This window comes from Schistosoma mansoni, chromosome 2 (genome assembly GCF_000237925.1).
Source record: "Schistosoma mansoni strain Puerto Rico chromosome 2, complete genome".
In the NCBI taxonomy this organism is placed as follows: Eukaryota; Metazoa; Platyhelminthes; class Trematoda; order Strigeidida; family Schistosomatidae; genus Schistosoma; species Schistosoma mansoni.
The window spans coordinates 9441200-9457008 of record NC_031496.1 but is presented as its reverse complement, the minus strand read 5'-3'; the positions used below and the strand labels follow the sequence as shown (position 1 = coordinate 9457008).

General features: G+C 30.3%; 1 protein-coding gene across 1 annotated transcript in view; it reads left to right on the top strand.

Moving 5' to 3' along the window:
* Smp_146330 (putative phospholipase C beta) overlaps nt 1-15809 on the top strand; it is a gene marked incomplete at both ends in the record, with an annotated part of 91637 nt that overhangs the window by 48690 nt on the left and 27138 nt on the right. Inside the window, 4 exons of the mRNA XM_018795606.1 lie at nt 2218-2299; nt 7479-7563; nt 8619-8681; nt 12473-12557. Of these exons, the coding sequence (XP_018649902.1) occupies nt 2218-2299; nt 7479-7563; nt 8619-8681; nt 12473-12557 (315 nt within the window). The remainder of the gene's footprint in view (nt 1-2217; nt 2300-7478; nt 7564-8618; nt 8682-12472; nt 12558-15809) is intronic.

The window sequence follows — 15809 nt, the reverse complement described above, 5'->3', positions numbered from 1 at the left end:
CACTACTATCATATTCATTAAAAATATATTTCTAATTTGAATTCATTTTCGATTATCTATTTGATAGGCTGAATATACGTTAAGACTATCATTATCCATTAAAATGAATTAAATCTACTGTTATTGAAATCCTCACGAATACATCGACTCATTCAATGTAATCCCTTTAATATTGGTATTATATATTAAGTTTTTATTTATTTATTTAAACACATACATATTGGTAAAAAGGGGCACCAGATATATATGCTCCACACTTGTGTGAGGGCTGTGATACTGCCCGGCTGCCCAGACCGAAGCAGGTGGTTTTCTTAGGGGGCCACACCAAGAGCATTTGACCTAAAGATCTGATCCACAAGGCAGTGGAGCACCGTAAGAAGATGCAATCCCATGGTAGCCGGTGACCAACAATTGATTCATACGCCATTTGTTCCCTCAGGATACTGAAGCCCATATGCACCATTGATTTGGAATCAAAGTTTTCTAACTCCCCTAGGTGGACTTTCCGTGTCCACCAACCCGGTTAAAACGCCGGACATTTGCTTTTCATCCTCTCAACTTCATAAACAATAACACCACGCCACGAGAAGGCAATGAGTAGGACTTCCCTGGTAGAGGCTATATACGCGTGGCCATGTGAGAGCATTTCGAGAGGGAGAGAGGACTCTCCCCACTCTCGACCGTACCAGGGCATTTGGATGCTTGTTGATTAACTTGTACTGAAGTTCATGTTATTGAAACTGGACGAAAGATGGATTTTAGTATTCATTAGGAGTTTCAAGATAATACTAATAATATGATAACAGTAATAAAACAGTTATTTTATTACCGTTTCATCATATTTATTATTGGTTAGATGAAAAAATTCATTGTTTAGTTTCTGGAAATTTCTAAGTCAGCAAAAAATGGGTTCAGTAAGCTGATTAGTAGATAATATGTCAAACCAATGCAATTCAAAGTTAACATTAATTTACATCATAAAAAGAAATTTTACCTTGGAAAAGATACGTTTAGAAAAGATTTTCATGTTATCACATACAATTTCAACAAATATTTCTCCAACTACTCAACTTGATAAGTTATCAAATGTTGGATTCTTAATGTCTTACATCAACTCGGTGCCTAAATAATGTGAAACTATTCGCTCTAATTTATACGAAAGTTCTTATATAGTCAACACTTCTATCTTTTGATTCTCTTTTACTTTGAATGTAAATATCTTATTTGTCCATAAATTATTTTATCTCCAACATGTTTTTCTCGTTTTGACTGATCATCTAGAATCAAATCAATTTTATCATCTATATGGTCTTAAGTATTATTGAATTCCTTCTAAAAATTAATATACTTTTCCCTATATATATCAATCTTATTTAAGTCATTGACCTAAAAGCGAATTGTTTATTCATTTTCTATCTGTTTTCGTTTTTGAAACTTCATTTGTTATTTATTGTAATTAAATATTTCTTTCTTTACAATGAATAATAGTAAATTAACTTGACTTATGTATAGAGTATTCCTAATAATCTTTCAGTCAATCTGCAAAGTATATATATATATATATATATATATATATATATGGCTTCGCACTCAATCCGTCTATGTGTACTGAAGGACATTTCTTCACCAATTTGAGTCCCTTCAAGACTGTTTTTTCTTCGGTTGTTTCACCTGTGTTGTTTTTCTTTCACTCATAAATATCTCGATTTTATTACTTCTGTCAAAGGACTGAATGTGAAAACTCGAGTCTTCTAGTGTCTCAATACGTTTATTTATGATTAGGGAGCTATGTAGATTGGAACTAACGTTTTTAAAGTTTAAATGTTCACAGTTTAATACCTTTAAGCATTCAGTTGGTCTCTCCTTGCAATTGTTTTTGCGTAGTTAGATTATATTGTTTCGAAAGTATGGATGATTGTCAGTCCTCCTAATATTGTTATATCTTGTTAAAGTGTCAACTTCGAAAGAACGTACTTCAATAACTATTCATAACTCTTCCGCTCACATCAGACAAATGCGTCCTTATTTAAAATCATTTGTCTTAGTGATTGTATTAATTTTTGATAAACGAAATTCAATGAATGTTGAAGATTAAACTATGCAATTTATTATTTTAATATAGAATACAAAAAGCTAGAAACAGTAAATTGATTACTTATCTTCATAAACTGAATTGATCATGTGTTGATTTCATCTGTTTGGTTTCTTTTTTTTTACAGGATGTAATTTATGCAATTAGAGATACAGCATTCGTGGCAAGTGACTGTCCAGTTATCATGTCTTTTGAAAATCATTGCAGGTAAACTCTATTCGTATATGTTCACATAATAATTCATCAAGATTTTAATTATTTTAAAAATTGTTATTCTCAATAGGGCAGTGTGCATAAAATGTTTTCTTTTTTTTTAAATTGAAATTTTTAATGTCATATTTATTAAATATGATTTCATATATAGTTGAAATCATGAGTCAATTGAAGCTAGACCACCATTGAAAACCTGGAAGCACTGGACGGCCGTTTCGTCCTATTGTGGGACTCCTCAGCAGTGCGCATCCACGATCCCGCCTCTCGAGAATCGAACCCAGAACCTATCAGTCTCGCGCCAGAGCACTTAACCGATAGACCACTGAACCGGCCGGTATCCAACGGTGTTAATGTCTAACTTCAACCAATTCACGAAGTTGAGCAACCATTTCACCAATTGTCTTCAGTGGGTTCCCATTTCACAACAGACCTAGTTAAACTCCACTGGTTAGTGCTTCTCACTAGAACTCCAGGAGAAACCTCATGGAGCCAGTCACTAGTGAGCATATGATAAGGGGGGTTGTTTGTTGACGAAACGGCCGTCCAGCGCTCCCAGGTTTTCCATGGTGGTCTAGCTTCAATTGACTCATGATTTCAACTATATATTAAAATTATGATTTTAGTTAGAAAATTATATAATTTTTGTAAATTGTATGTCCTAATTTATGTATAATATTTAGACACAAATTTGGTTTAATGATCTCTACATGACTTTGGAGTTGTAATTCCGCCCTCAAATATATCTATTTGTAGAAAGCATGTAAATTCTATCTGTTCATATGCTTTTAATTAATTTATTTAAAGACATGACTATCACCTGTGATAGTTAATATTTAGGCTTGTTACAGTTCATGAAATATGTCTGCAACAAGACAATCAGTATATCTCTAGGGAATTGGTCATATAAAAATGCAGAGCTTTCAACAGCTCTTAATCTTTATATTTAACAAGTACAGATAAATACTATTCTGTTTAATAAGTTCCTTTTGGTTTGTTTAAACATGATATATTTTCGTCAAATTCTATATGTTCATTGCTTTATACGTCTCATATGTAACACCCTATCTCTAGTACTCTAATTTTATTACATGATTGTTTTACACTATTATGATTAAAACATCAACAATCTTTTTTGAATCTTCATACCTGACATTTGGACAAAGTTTTCTACAAAAATACTGCTGAAATCATTCTTGTCAAAGCGTTACTGCTTCATAGAAAAAGAAAATGCCTGTAAACTTCTCAGAAATTTACCAGAATAAAGGGTTAGTTTGAATATCTGTAAAACCAAAACCTTCATCATTCAAAGATTTGGCGCTATACATTAATCATTCAACATTAATCAATGACTATTCTTTTTTTAAATTCCTCTCACTACTGAATGAATCTCATGATATAGTCAATTCTAAAAAAATGGAATATTTTTTCAAAGTGAAATAAAAATCACTATAAACTATACAAAAGTCAAAAAGACGATTGATTAGTTCATTCACCTCTCAAGATCCTATACAAACAAATACATGTAATCTTCATAGATCATTTGACTTTCATTGGTTATTGAAATGATAATTATTGATTAATCAAATGTAAATTATACTCATTCCTAGTATCATAAATTAGATCTAATCAGAGTGGATAAATTAGTTTCATATATATAATATAGTTAGAATATTATATATATATATATATATATTCAATGGAACTAGTCTTTAGTGGATTTCTTTTAAAATAAACAGATGAATTATGTAGTGAAATGGATATTGGTCAAATTACAATGTTCAGGCATATTGTTATTTCCTTTTGTTTTTTAACCAATTAGAAATTGTAATAACTCGAAAACTTAGTAGATATATATGAATTTAATGTTATTATTAGTTATATGTAATCTATACATCTTGTCAATGATATGCATTTCTTGTATTTCTCACTAAGAATCTATTATCTAATGTATCAGTAAACTAAACAATAATACCTTCGTTTTTTTTTGAATAAATTTTTTGAATAATTCATAGTGAAGTATTTAGTCTGTCCAGTCAACACGCGAACTAGGTTTATGATGACTTTATTATACACAATGTTGAATTTATCAGTATTATCCTATTCGAAATACTGCACAATTGTTTTATTACATATTCACCCTCTTTGTTTTGGTCACTCCAAAAGTCAGATTCTACAACTTTATCATTGTTATCACACAATGTCATTTGTTCAATCACATGTCTTTTCTGGATTATGAAAACACGTACGAATCTTTAGAGTGTTTGAACCTTGTAACTTAAGTAGTTTATTTATCTTGGTAATCGAATTGTTGAACCAGGAACTCGCAAGAAGTTACTGTTGAATATGTAAAGACGTCGTGATCTAGTAGCCGTTTGCCAGCACCAAACAAGCATGATCTCACACTATACACATGATTCTCAAGCGCCTGAGAACCTCTGTGTACATGACATTATTCGTCATTTGTCTTCCTGTGATAGACCAATAATGTAAATGTCAGAATATCAAGCAGTATTATTTTGTTTGGATAGATCACGTATTATCATATAGATGGTTGTTCGACATGAGGTCTTCAAGCTTAATAACATAGTATAGACTACACTACAGTGATTAGCTAAAGGCTTTTAAATGTAGTCAAAGGTTTATTAGTGGTATGAACAAACGTTATTACGCTATATCATTCAAATACTGAAAATGTTAAGTGTATCTTGTGTTGTACCAGTGAATCTCCTGCCGAACACTTCCAGCTGAGGGGAAGTAATTCAAAGAGATATGGGAATATTTATCACTTTAGCCTTCATTGATTCACCAAATAATAACATACTTAAATTATCAATCAAACAAACTGATGTCATTTGAATTAATAAGATTATTGTGAATGAATGTGTATTCGTAGATGTATTATACATTTAGCGGGACATTATCTAATTAGTTTAAAGTTCAAAACTGAATATTTGATTAAAACTGTCTTTAAGTTGGTAATGTCTTGATAACTAAAATTAAGATTACATTTCTGTTTCATACAGAGTGAAAAATAATGAAATGTATAATGACATTCTGATGACAGATTATTTAAGTTGTTGTTTTGAATGACATTTCACCTTATTTAAAAAGAAATGTTGACCTTATTCTTCTTTGAAAATCAACGATTTCTTTATTGTTGATAACCATTGAAACTATCTAAAGCTGTTATGAAATGCATGATGTGAAGTTAATTTTTAAGAAGTCTTAAAATGGATTACTATATTTGTGGACTAGTCATTGCTTTTCTAATCAATGACTAACAACTACCTTTCCTCTTGAAGTTCATTTCGTTTATCTATTGATGAAAAATATTATCAATATATTTTAATGAATGAATCACACCACTGTGTTATTATTTTAAGTGAAAATGTATTTATTAAAGTTCGTTTACATGATAGAGCATGGTAAAATCATTTTATCGACAAGGGAAATATTTCTAGTTTTAAGGCGTCACTTGTATTGTAGTTTAATCCTTTTCGGAGTAGGTATTCTTCTATGTTTGTTAGTGGTTGTCTTGATAGGTTGACCATACAGTTGTTTGTGTTTTCTTCTGTGGTTGGCCAACCATAAAAGAAAACACAAACAACTGCATGGTCAACCTATCAAAACAACCACTAACAAGAAAACACAAGGGAAATATCTATAAGAGTATGTTCTCAGGCTTAATTTCCACTTTTAGTTAAAGTAATATTTTCATAGTTCTGGTTCATGAAACGATAGATGATTATTTTGTGCATATTTTACTATAATTAACTTATTTCATATTTTTACATAATTGATTCCTTAAAATGTATGTTGTCATTATTGATATTTCCTCATCAAAATAAAAATAGTGCACTGTATGGTGCAATAAATTTCCACATGTGATTGTGGATAAGCAATAAATAATACATGATATAATAATTTCAGTGATTTCTAGAAGATCTACTTCTGCAAGTATTTCTTATGGCTTTAATAACTTGCACTACCATAGATTTTTGTTTGTTTGTCAAATGACGGACATTGTGTAAAATACATCATGGTTGTGAAACTTGGCAACGAAAGTGGAACATATATATGAACTGCACTTATTTAATTATAGACGCTCGTAGAGAATTATTAGTGTATGATTGATTTACGGAAATGTTTATTTTTTCTTCATGATTGCAACAATTAGATGCTCTATGCCTTCTGTAATTAATATGGATTTGTATAAAGGATTCCAGTGATTAGAAATTTACATAATTCATATCTAAACCACCATTGATAACCTGAAAGCACTAAACGACCGTTTCGTTCTAGGATGGAACTTCTTAGCACTGCTTATCGACTATTTCGTTTGCGGAGATCGAAGTCAGAACTTTCGACCTGATGCACGTATGTTTAACCTCTAGACCATTAACCAGGTTTCCAATAGTGTTAAGTTCTAACTTCCATACTAAAATGGAACAGCCGTCTAGTGATCTCACGCTTTCAGTGATAATATAGCTAAGATCGTTTCGCGATTCACACTGTGATAATATGGATTTGTCTAATGATATCTCCCATTCGGTGAGTAAACTACGATTGTTTGAACATCGGAGTCTCTGCCTGAGTAAATTTGTGCTGTATATATGTCAGACCTGAGCAGTTCAAGATTAACATTGTGTGTAATCATTACAATTAGGTGAATAATGCTAAAGTACTGGGAGTTACTTTATTTAATTGATAAGGTTGTTCATCTTTATCTTGTTAGTTGAAACGTCTTAAACTATCCGAAATACTGCCCATCACGGTTCGATATTTACCGGAAATAAAAAATAGTTCACAGTAGAGTGGAACATTGTATAAGTTAATAATGTCATTGTCAGTTGGTCTTGACTTTTATTTTCTGAGTATCGTAAGCTAATCTTTATCTTTTGTTGTGGGTCTTATATGAATTATATATATTCATGACCTTTTAGATTTTCGGCGTTATTATTTCATTCATTTTATTGCTGGAATTTACTCTTTTTGAATATACCCTCCATGCCTAATCTTCACTTTTATTGACATTTCAACCAATTTATTTTTTAATATTGATAATACCTATGTCTTTGTGCTGATGTAATGTGTAACAATTTGAGTCCTTAATTTTTGTACCAAGTTCGTTGCTCATTGTATATATATGTATACTTCTTTTTTTCTCTAAAAGCAAACATCAACAGTATAAACTTGCGAAGTATTGTGAAGAGATACTTGGAGATATGTTACTTACTAAACCTTTGGATAATTATGCGGTAAGTTTTTTTGGTTGTCACTTGATTTATCATTTCATACTTGATTATTTTCTGTAGTTAAACAACTCAAGATGATTTTCACTAAACTACTGATAATTTGTAGATAATACTCGACTGCTAAAAGGAAATGGAGACTGATGGTTACCAGTTTATTCTTAAATCTCTTACGATCCTATATCAGTCGGTTAATTTTTGACCGATTCAATTCATTCTGTTTGTCACTTAGATTTCTTCCCGATTTTAATTATTAGTTGTTTGTAAATGTACATAACTCTGAAGTTAGTATGATTTCAATGTACTTTTTATCTATTGCAGAGGTTAGATTTTTCTACTTCTTATTGGTTGCCTAGTTATTATCAATAAGTATTGTGTACTGTTTTTGTATGGTTGATGTCTTTTCATGTCATTCATTTAAAGTGATATGAGAAGGCTTTTTAAAAGCAATAATATTCTCGTACGATTCCAACTGTTGAGTCGATAATCTATTGAAAGATGTTAACTATACACTTCAAACGAAATTGATATATCTTTTGTATCACTAACAATTAAATACGTCATTTCTCATTATAATTTCATTGTATTAGTAAGAGAGGTTCGTCTTGTCCTTTATTTTTCTGAAAACCTCCAAGATGATCGTTGGTACGGTGATTATCGTACATTTTGCGTTACATATATAATTATGCACTTAATAAAACCATAGCATACGACAGTTTATAAATTCAAACATTTCCAAACATTACAAACTATGGACAAAATTGATAGTGAATGGACTCTTAAAAATTTTATAACAATTCAGCCTTCAGAAGAAAGTTAAGAGACTAGTTAGAAAGAAAAATAACAAACTGCAAGAGGATGACGCAATAGTAGTAAATCGATTTTCTTATTTGATTGCTTTATTATTATTAGTAGCAGTACTTATTTGATTAGCCAACATTTCGTGTGTGTGTGTGTGGATGTATTTTTTGTAATATTGAATATTCATTGAATCTTATACATTTCTACATCTTCGTGGTACCGTTTTTGTTGTTTTTTTTGTTGCAAAATTAACCAGCTAGAACCTGGTGTTGCCCTACCTCCACCTGAAAAACTTAAAAGAAAAATTCTTATCAAAAATAAACGTTTAAAACCGGAAGCTGAAAAGCGTAAGTTTTTATTATTGTTATTACTATTACTGTTATTATTATTTTGCCCAATCTATTCTTGTTGGTAACGATGTTTCCTTTTTTATTTTCCTTGGCATTATAGTTGTTTCTTGGGCATATTTTGTTGACTAGTAATATCAAGATGTTTTATGAAATGAATATTAGTAGTACGCTGCTGGTTGTGAAGAAATTGATGCAAAGTATGTTGATCGGCATATGATAATACTCATTGATGCCATTTAGCCGCCTTTCCAACTAATGTATTGTCGGCGAGACTATAATCCATCGACGAATTAATGAGTTTTAGTATAGCAAGTCTTTAATTTAAACGAAAAATTCACTCATCCATTCGGCTAAATAGCATTTCGGCATTTTAGCTGATGTCAGTTCGTAATGAAAACACTAACTGTAATTCCTAATTTTAACTTCTAACTCTTAATCTTAATCCTAATTCCCTACGCTGATCTAGAATTCTCTGTTGACTCTAATAAGTAGGCAAATTTTCTCAAGGTCACTTTATCGTCTCTCAGAGGTTGTCCATAAATTATTATCCCGCCTTATTGCCAAATAACAATACGACTGGTCATCAAAATAAGTTGTTTTCGTTCTAAGAAAAGTGCTTTTATTCTTGTTGAAAGTATTCAACATCATAATAATTATAATTTAAAAGTCATTTGTAAAGAAAACGATCACAAGTTTTGCATCATTAGTGATATAAGTAGATGGTAGACTGATTCAAATTGAGAGGGAATTTTCCTATTTGCATTTCATTACTAAAAGGTTTATCAACTCATTATCCCATCTTAGTAAAGACAAATAATGTAAATTGTCTCTTTTATAGATTTTGATTGAACAATAAGTATAGGCAGTTGTTCTGAAAAGTGTGATGTAATCAGGTTACTTTTAAAATTGTTAGTTTTAATTTATTAATTTTAATTCTAACTTAGCAACATTGTTTTATTAAAATAAGTTTGCTTTTTTATTGTCTCATTATTCTTGTTAGTATTTCTAAATATGTTCAGTAAGTTGTTTGTTCTAACGCCAAAAATAACAGATTTGGCATCTGAACTAATCTCTTTCTCTGTAATTCAGTACACACTGCATTTTGATTTGCGTCTAACTCAACCTGCACATTCTTGTTTAAAATAACCATGATATTTATGTAATATATTTGCGATTTTTAGTTCCAAATGATTATTGATTTAAACATATTAATTCAGACAAACAGCAGACATATTACTCTGTCTTCCATCTATTTCTAACTGCAGAACAGAATTCATTTACATTTAAGGTCTCATTAACAAAACAGAACGATTTTCTAGTTTAAATCAATTGTTTTATGGAAGAAAAAATAGTTCACTGAAACTGAAATAAGCCTTCACAATATCAGTATAATGCTTTACATGTTTTAAGCGGTGCGTTGAAATGACATTATCTTCATTGAATTGGAAGTAGGTAATTTCAATTTCAGATTTGTAACTTTCAATTATTAAAAAAAATTTGAATTGTGATGATCATTTTAATTGATTGAATCTTTTTTTTTCTTGATTACCTCAACTAAACTGTGGTTACATTGTGATTTTTATTAAACATTTTTCAATAAAAATCTATTTGATTATTACGATATGCTAAGAACAATATACTGGCCAGGATTCATAAGAACTTTGTTTTTCGAGTAATAATATTTTTTATAATATGTAGAAGCCATGTTTAGTTTGCTCTGTTGAGCTAAACAGTGTCGTACCAGTACCATTATAAACCTTTGTATACAATTTTATTCAGTATTGAAGAATTGTTGTAAACGCTGAATTTGTACACGGGCATGGGTCAGACTCGTGAGATTCGTTCATGAAAAACCGTTAACAACATACATGACAATGTGTTAGTATTGTCTCCTCTTTGTATAGATGTTCTTACTTATTTATTTTATCTTTTCACTGCGTAAAGCTGAACAAATTTTATTCAGTTTGCTGGAGTGATTTTTTTAAAATTCAGCTACCAGAACATTCAAAATATTTGTCATTTTCTGTGTAGATGATGTGTAAGCATTATGTGCAAACTATTTCAATAAGTAGAGTGAATATATGACTTTTTTTAGTTTTCGACGTGGAAAACCAGAGCTATTTTAATTAAAGTTCTACGTTTATCTGAACAAATCGGACATGGTAAGGTGATCATTTTTCATGATGAATAAAAGTTAAAAACGGCAGCAAAACAACTATGGTTTTTTGTCCTCAACTACTAATAATAAATTTTGAGCATATAAACATAAATATGAAAAATTAGCGAATGGTTTTGATGTTATCGAAAGATGTGCTCAATGTGTTTAGGTGGATGGCTGTTTCGTCTAAATATGTGGAGATATAGCATACTGATAAACTAGTAATTTAGTGATCACTAGAACTTATTAAAACATTATTGGCTTTTACGATCATCCTTAAACAGTAATAATCGATTATATCATTTTTAAAATGACTAGAATTATTGGGTGATAGGTTTGAATATTCCAATGAAGAAAAACTTGACAAACTGTCCATTAATGTGGGAGCAGGTGTGAACGATAAATTCGAGCTACAGTTGTTTTAATTTTATTCAAAAATCAAAATTTATTCTTCTGTAGGTTTCTTATATGCGTTTCTTTTAACCTGTTTTAAATATTAGAAACTGAAGATAATTATACACATTTTAATCTTTTATAGATGATTTCTGTGATCCTTATGTTTCTCTCAAACTTTAGTGTTTACCTTTTTAAAACTGTTCTCATATTTACTACTGGTCAGATGTATATATTTAGGATATATATGAGTGTGTCCATAAAGTCATTGATTGTTGAACTGTGTCGTGTTGGTAAGTGCAGACCAGCCGAATAAGGTTTACACGACTATCGTGAACGATGCCCAGAAACGTTTGGTGATATGGAGCAAGATCGGTCACGTTCGTGCAGATCTAGTCACTTTTTATCTTTCCGTTAGATCTTGAATTTTATAACCATTGTACGTTGTTTATTCTGGAATTCATTTTTTCTTGTCAAATCATATTGTGAATGCCTACTATTTTCTACTATTGGTGCTGTGACGTTTGCTGCTTGTATCACTTTGGCATTTGTCCTGAAAAATCTATCTCTCAATGCTAATATGGTATGGTAATTTGAATCAATGGACGTATGTGCCAAGCTCTGTGATGTGTATAACTAACCATTAATATAAGCTACTTTGAAATAATCAATCTGTTTATTTTCACTGCTACCGAGTGCTGATCAATCATTACCCCTAGATGTACTAAAATAGTGGGGAGATATTTAAAAAAAAAATTAACAGTGAATACAAATTTATGGAATACAGATTTTCATTTAAACGGTGTCATTCATATATCTAAACATTAATTTCTCAAATAAAAGTTTGTATATATTCAGGTTATATTTTTAAAATGACAGTTCTCATGTTGTACAGAACTTCAATTAAGACAGATTAATTGGCAGCGTTACTTTACATATTTTATTTCATAAATCAAAAATATATAACTCAATTGAAAAGGAAGTAGTATAATTTATTTTGTTGGCAACAATCTTATTCAATATCTCTTCTTGTCAGTTTATTCTCATGGATTCCAAATTTTTTTAATTAACCGTACTTATTTCATTAAATGTTTATTCTTTTTATATATGCGTATATTCTTTTTCGTTTCCTTTCATTGTTATTACTCCTTAATAACAAACTACTTATGTTCATTGCTTTCGTTCATTTTTGTTCATTTTATCAGAACAATTGGACTTATTTTTAAAAGGTCAAACAGATGCTATTCAAGAAGAAAATGAAGTCACTGAAGATCCGGATTTGACAATCGATAGAGATGGTAAGAAGTTGCGTGCATTCAATACCTATATATATATATATATACGTTATTGTTATTTTTTCATGCCCATAAAAGACGTTTAGTAAATATATTCAGAGCATAACTAACTGTAACAAAAAAGTATATCTTTTGTTTATTATCAGTTGATTTTGCTTAAAATTACCTTTTTCCATGAATTTTAAGTTCAGTTCATATTTGAAACTTATTTTTTTTTGATGACTTGGAAGATTTGTATCATCAGTCGTAGTATTTATTCGTAAATGGCCAGCTTTGGATCTAATATTCATGTAAATTCGATTCAGTTTTAGTCAAAATTTTTGGTTTTGCCTTGAATGAGTTAAAACTCTCCCTTGACTTTATTAGATCAATTGTTGCTTAATTACCTGAATAAAGTCGAATTTCTCGCGTTTTGCCGATTCCATAATGTTACGTTTACGTCACTAATGACTTATGGGATTCACTACAGTGTTAATTGAAGTTTTTGATTACGAAAATTTATTTTCGTAGAATTTCGTATTCGGTTACTATATAGTTAGCTTGTGAAAAGCATGTATAACTACATTACGTAATTATTCAAGGCCATCGATTTTAAATATGATCCTTGCTACCAGTTGCATACTGACATTTTATAATCTATTACATAATCACTATCTATAGTTGCTGATTTTAGTTAAAGCGATTTAAAACTAGTCAGTAAACCGTATGTTGCACTGACAACCTTGATTAAATCGATCAGATTTGGAATGATACCTCTTGAAATTCAAAACAAACAAACATTGGAGGGTAACATGTATTAAGGATAAATAAAAATAATCTATGATATGTTCCTAAACTTCCTAAAATTAATGAAAGTATCAACTGTACAACAACACAGTGAATAGTAGATGATAAGACAAATTACAAGGAACACCTGTTCTAGATTACAGATTGTATGTGGGTTTAATTGATATAATTCAGGACATAGCCAGAAGTGTTTTTCTGATGAGATTTATTTTGTCATTTTAATATCCCTAACTTCTTAACACTTTTAGCAAATACATTTATAAATCTAGGCAAGTTTCTAATACTTGATCCTAACTAGAATAAATTATTCATTATATAGACGTTCAGCAATCATTTTATAATTTTATCCATTGAAATTAATCAATTTTCCTTATGAATCGCCAATTGACTCAGGGTTGTCAGTGCAGTACACTCGTTGTTTATCTTCCGTTAGATCTTAAACATACTTTTTTTATTTATAATTAACTCATTATTACAACTCTTACTTTTTCTGTGTTATTTCCTTCACTCCACTTAATCTCCTTGAACTATGGTAATGCGGAGTGATCAAACACAAAGACTTAAAATTTATACTTTTTTTAAGATTTCACTCGTAACGTCTGTCGATTTCTTCGAGAAAACAAACTATGTTTTTAAAATATCGTACTTCGTATAATTTACATATCAATGTAGGCACATTTTTTTCTACGTAGGTTAGTTTACTAGAATAAAATTGATTTATAGGATTGTTTTCTTGTAAAATAATTGGTATGGTAAATATCACTTTATTTTGGCTTTTTTCTTTCTTTTCATAATACGTACAAGTTAGATAAACAACAACTACAGACAGCTGTCTACTGAAAAAAAAAGAGAACATTAAACTAAATTAGTTGTAGAAATCATCTTATTTTCCCTTTCTCGATATCTGACCATATTGTAAATTAATGATGATTAGTGCTATTATTACGTGTTATGTGTTAGCTTACTAATTATTGAATGAATTGATGAAAAAGTACACTGCTACAAATAAAGGATATTATGTTTTTTTAAATGTATAAATGTCAAAGCTTTGATAGTTTTCTACTGGTATTCTGTAAATGAACTAGACAAAAAAAATACATATATGATATACTTAAAATGGAAACTGATTTATTTAGATGTATAATTAAGCTTACAAATATTTTTATCTGGTAATATTGAGTGGGAGCGGAGTAACGTGTAGAGATTATTGAATGCTATTAAGAATGCAAGCCGATCTACGTTAGGCAACCACTAAAATCTATGAAGCTATAGATAACTATTATAGTACAAATATGTGACTCTTCAGTTATGCTCACTTGTAACCTTAATGTGAAATAAACCCACGATCTTCAGATCTCGGAGCCAACACATTATCTCTAAATCACTGATCTGGCACTCACTAGTGTACATCTTTAGTTTCAATTAATTCACTATTTCGCACAACCATATGCCTATTACCTATTGATATCACTATATTTTTGTCAATAAGTACTGTTATTTAATGCTTAAAAAATATCATTTTTCCGGTAGAGTGAAAAATAATTGTTATTTCTTATATTCTATATACTATATGTTTTCCTACTTCAATGGATTTACATCGATTTTTATCGAAGAATTGTTCTTTATTTTTGACCATTTCGTTGTTTTTCCCTTGTAATGTAACAAATGATTCTGCATTATATTAGTGTTCATATATAAACTAAACTCTAGCTTATATTCACTTTTACATAAACAGTGTCAAATAATAAATTATACACAAATAGTGTTATGGATAAAAAATAAGCGTATCTTCTTTTTGGATTTAGGATTTTTTTAAATAGGATTTTTGCAATAACAAATGGTGAAAATATATATTGACCGATTACTATGATTTATTATTAGATCATTTATTATGTCGAGAGTTCTTTTCTAATTGACATGTTATGCCATTTGTTCTTTCTTTCAACTCCCTGTAAAGCTTTACCAAAGTGTTACCTGTGGGTTCACGAATATATCGTGAATGCAATTCACTTAGTATTGTTTGTTTGAATCTTCCCATTGATGTTTAGGACTGCAATTGGTCAGTCTCTAATTGACATATGTGCATACTGTGCGTATTGCCTCGATATAGCCTTAATTCCCAAGCATGGTAAGCAAAGATGGATAGTGGCTAGCAGTGGACGCGCGTTTCGTCCTACTTGGGACTCGTCAGCTGGATGTACCTGCATCTCAGAGTTGATGTTCACTATGGGACTCGAACCCAGTATCCTTCACTTCAAATGCAATTGCGTCAAAAAGAACTGTTTCTAGTATTCTGGTTTAATTATTCTTTCTTTGGAATTTATCAACGGATTCGCATATTTATAAACGTATTATTTTTTCAAAGCTATCACAAACAATTATGTATAATCATGTTTATTTATAGATGGTGATGGATGCTCGGCGAATAAAGCAAATAATGGAGAGATCACAGCAACCACTACTACTACT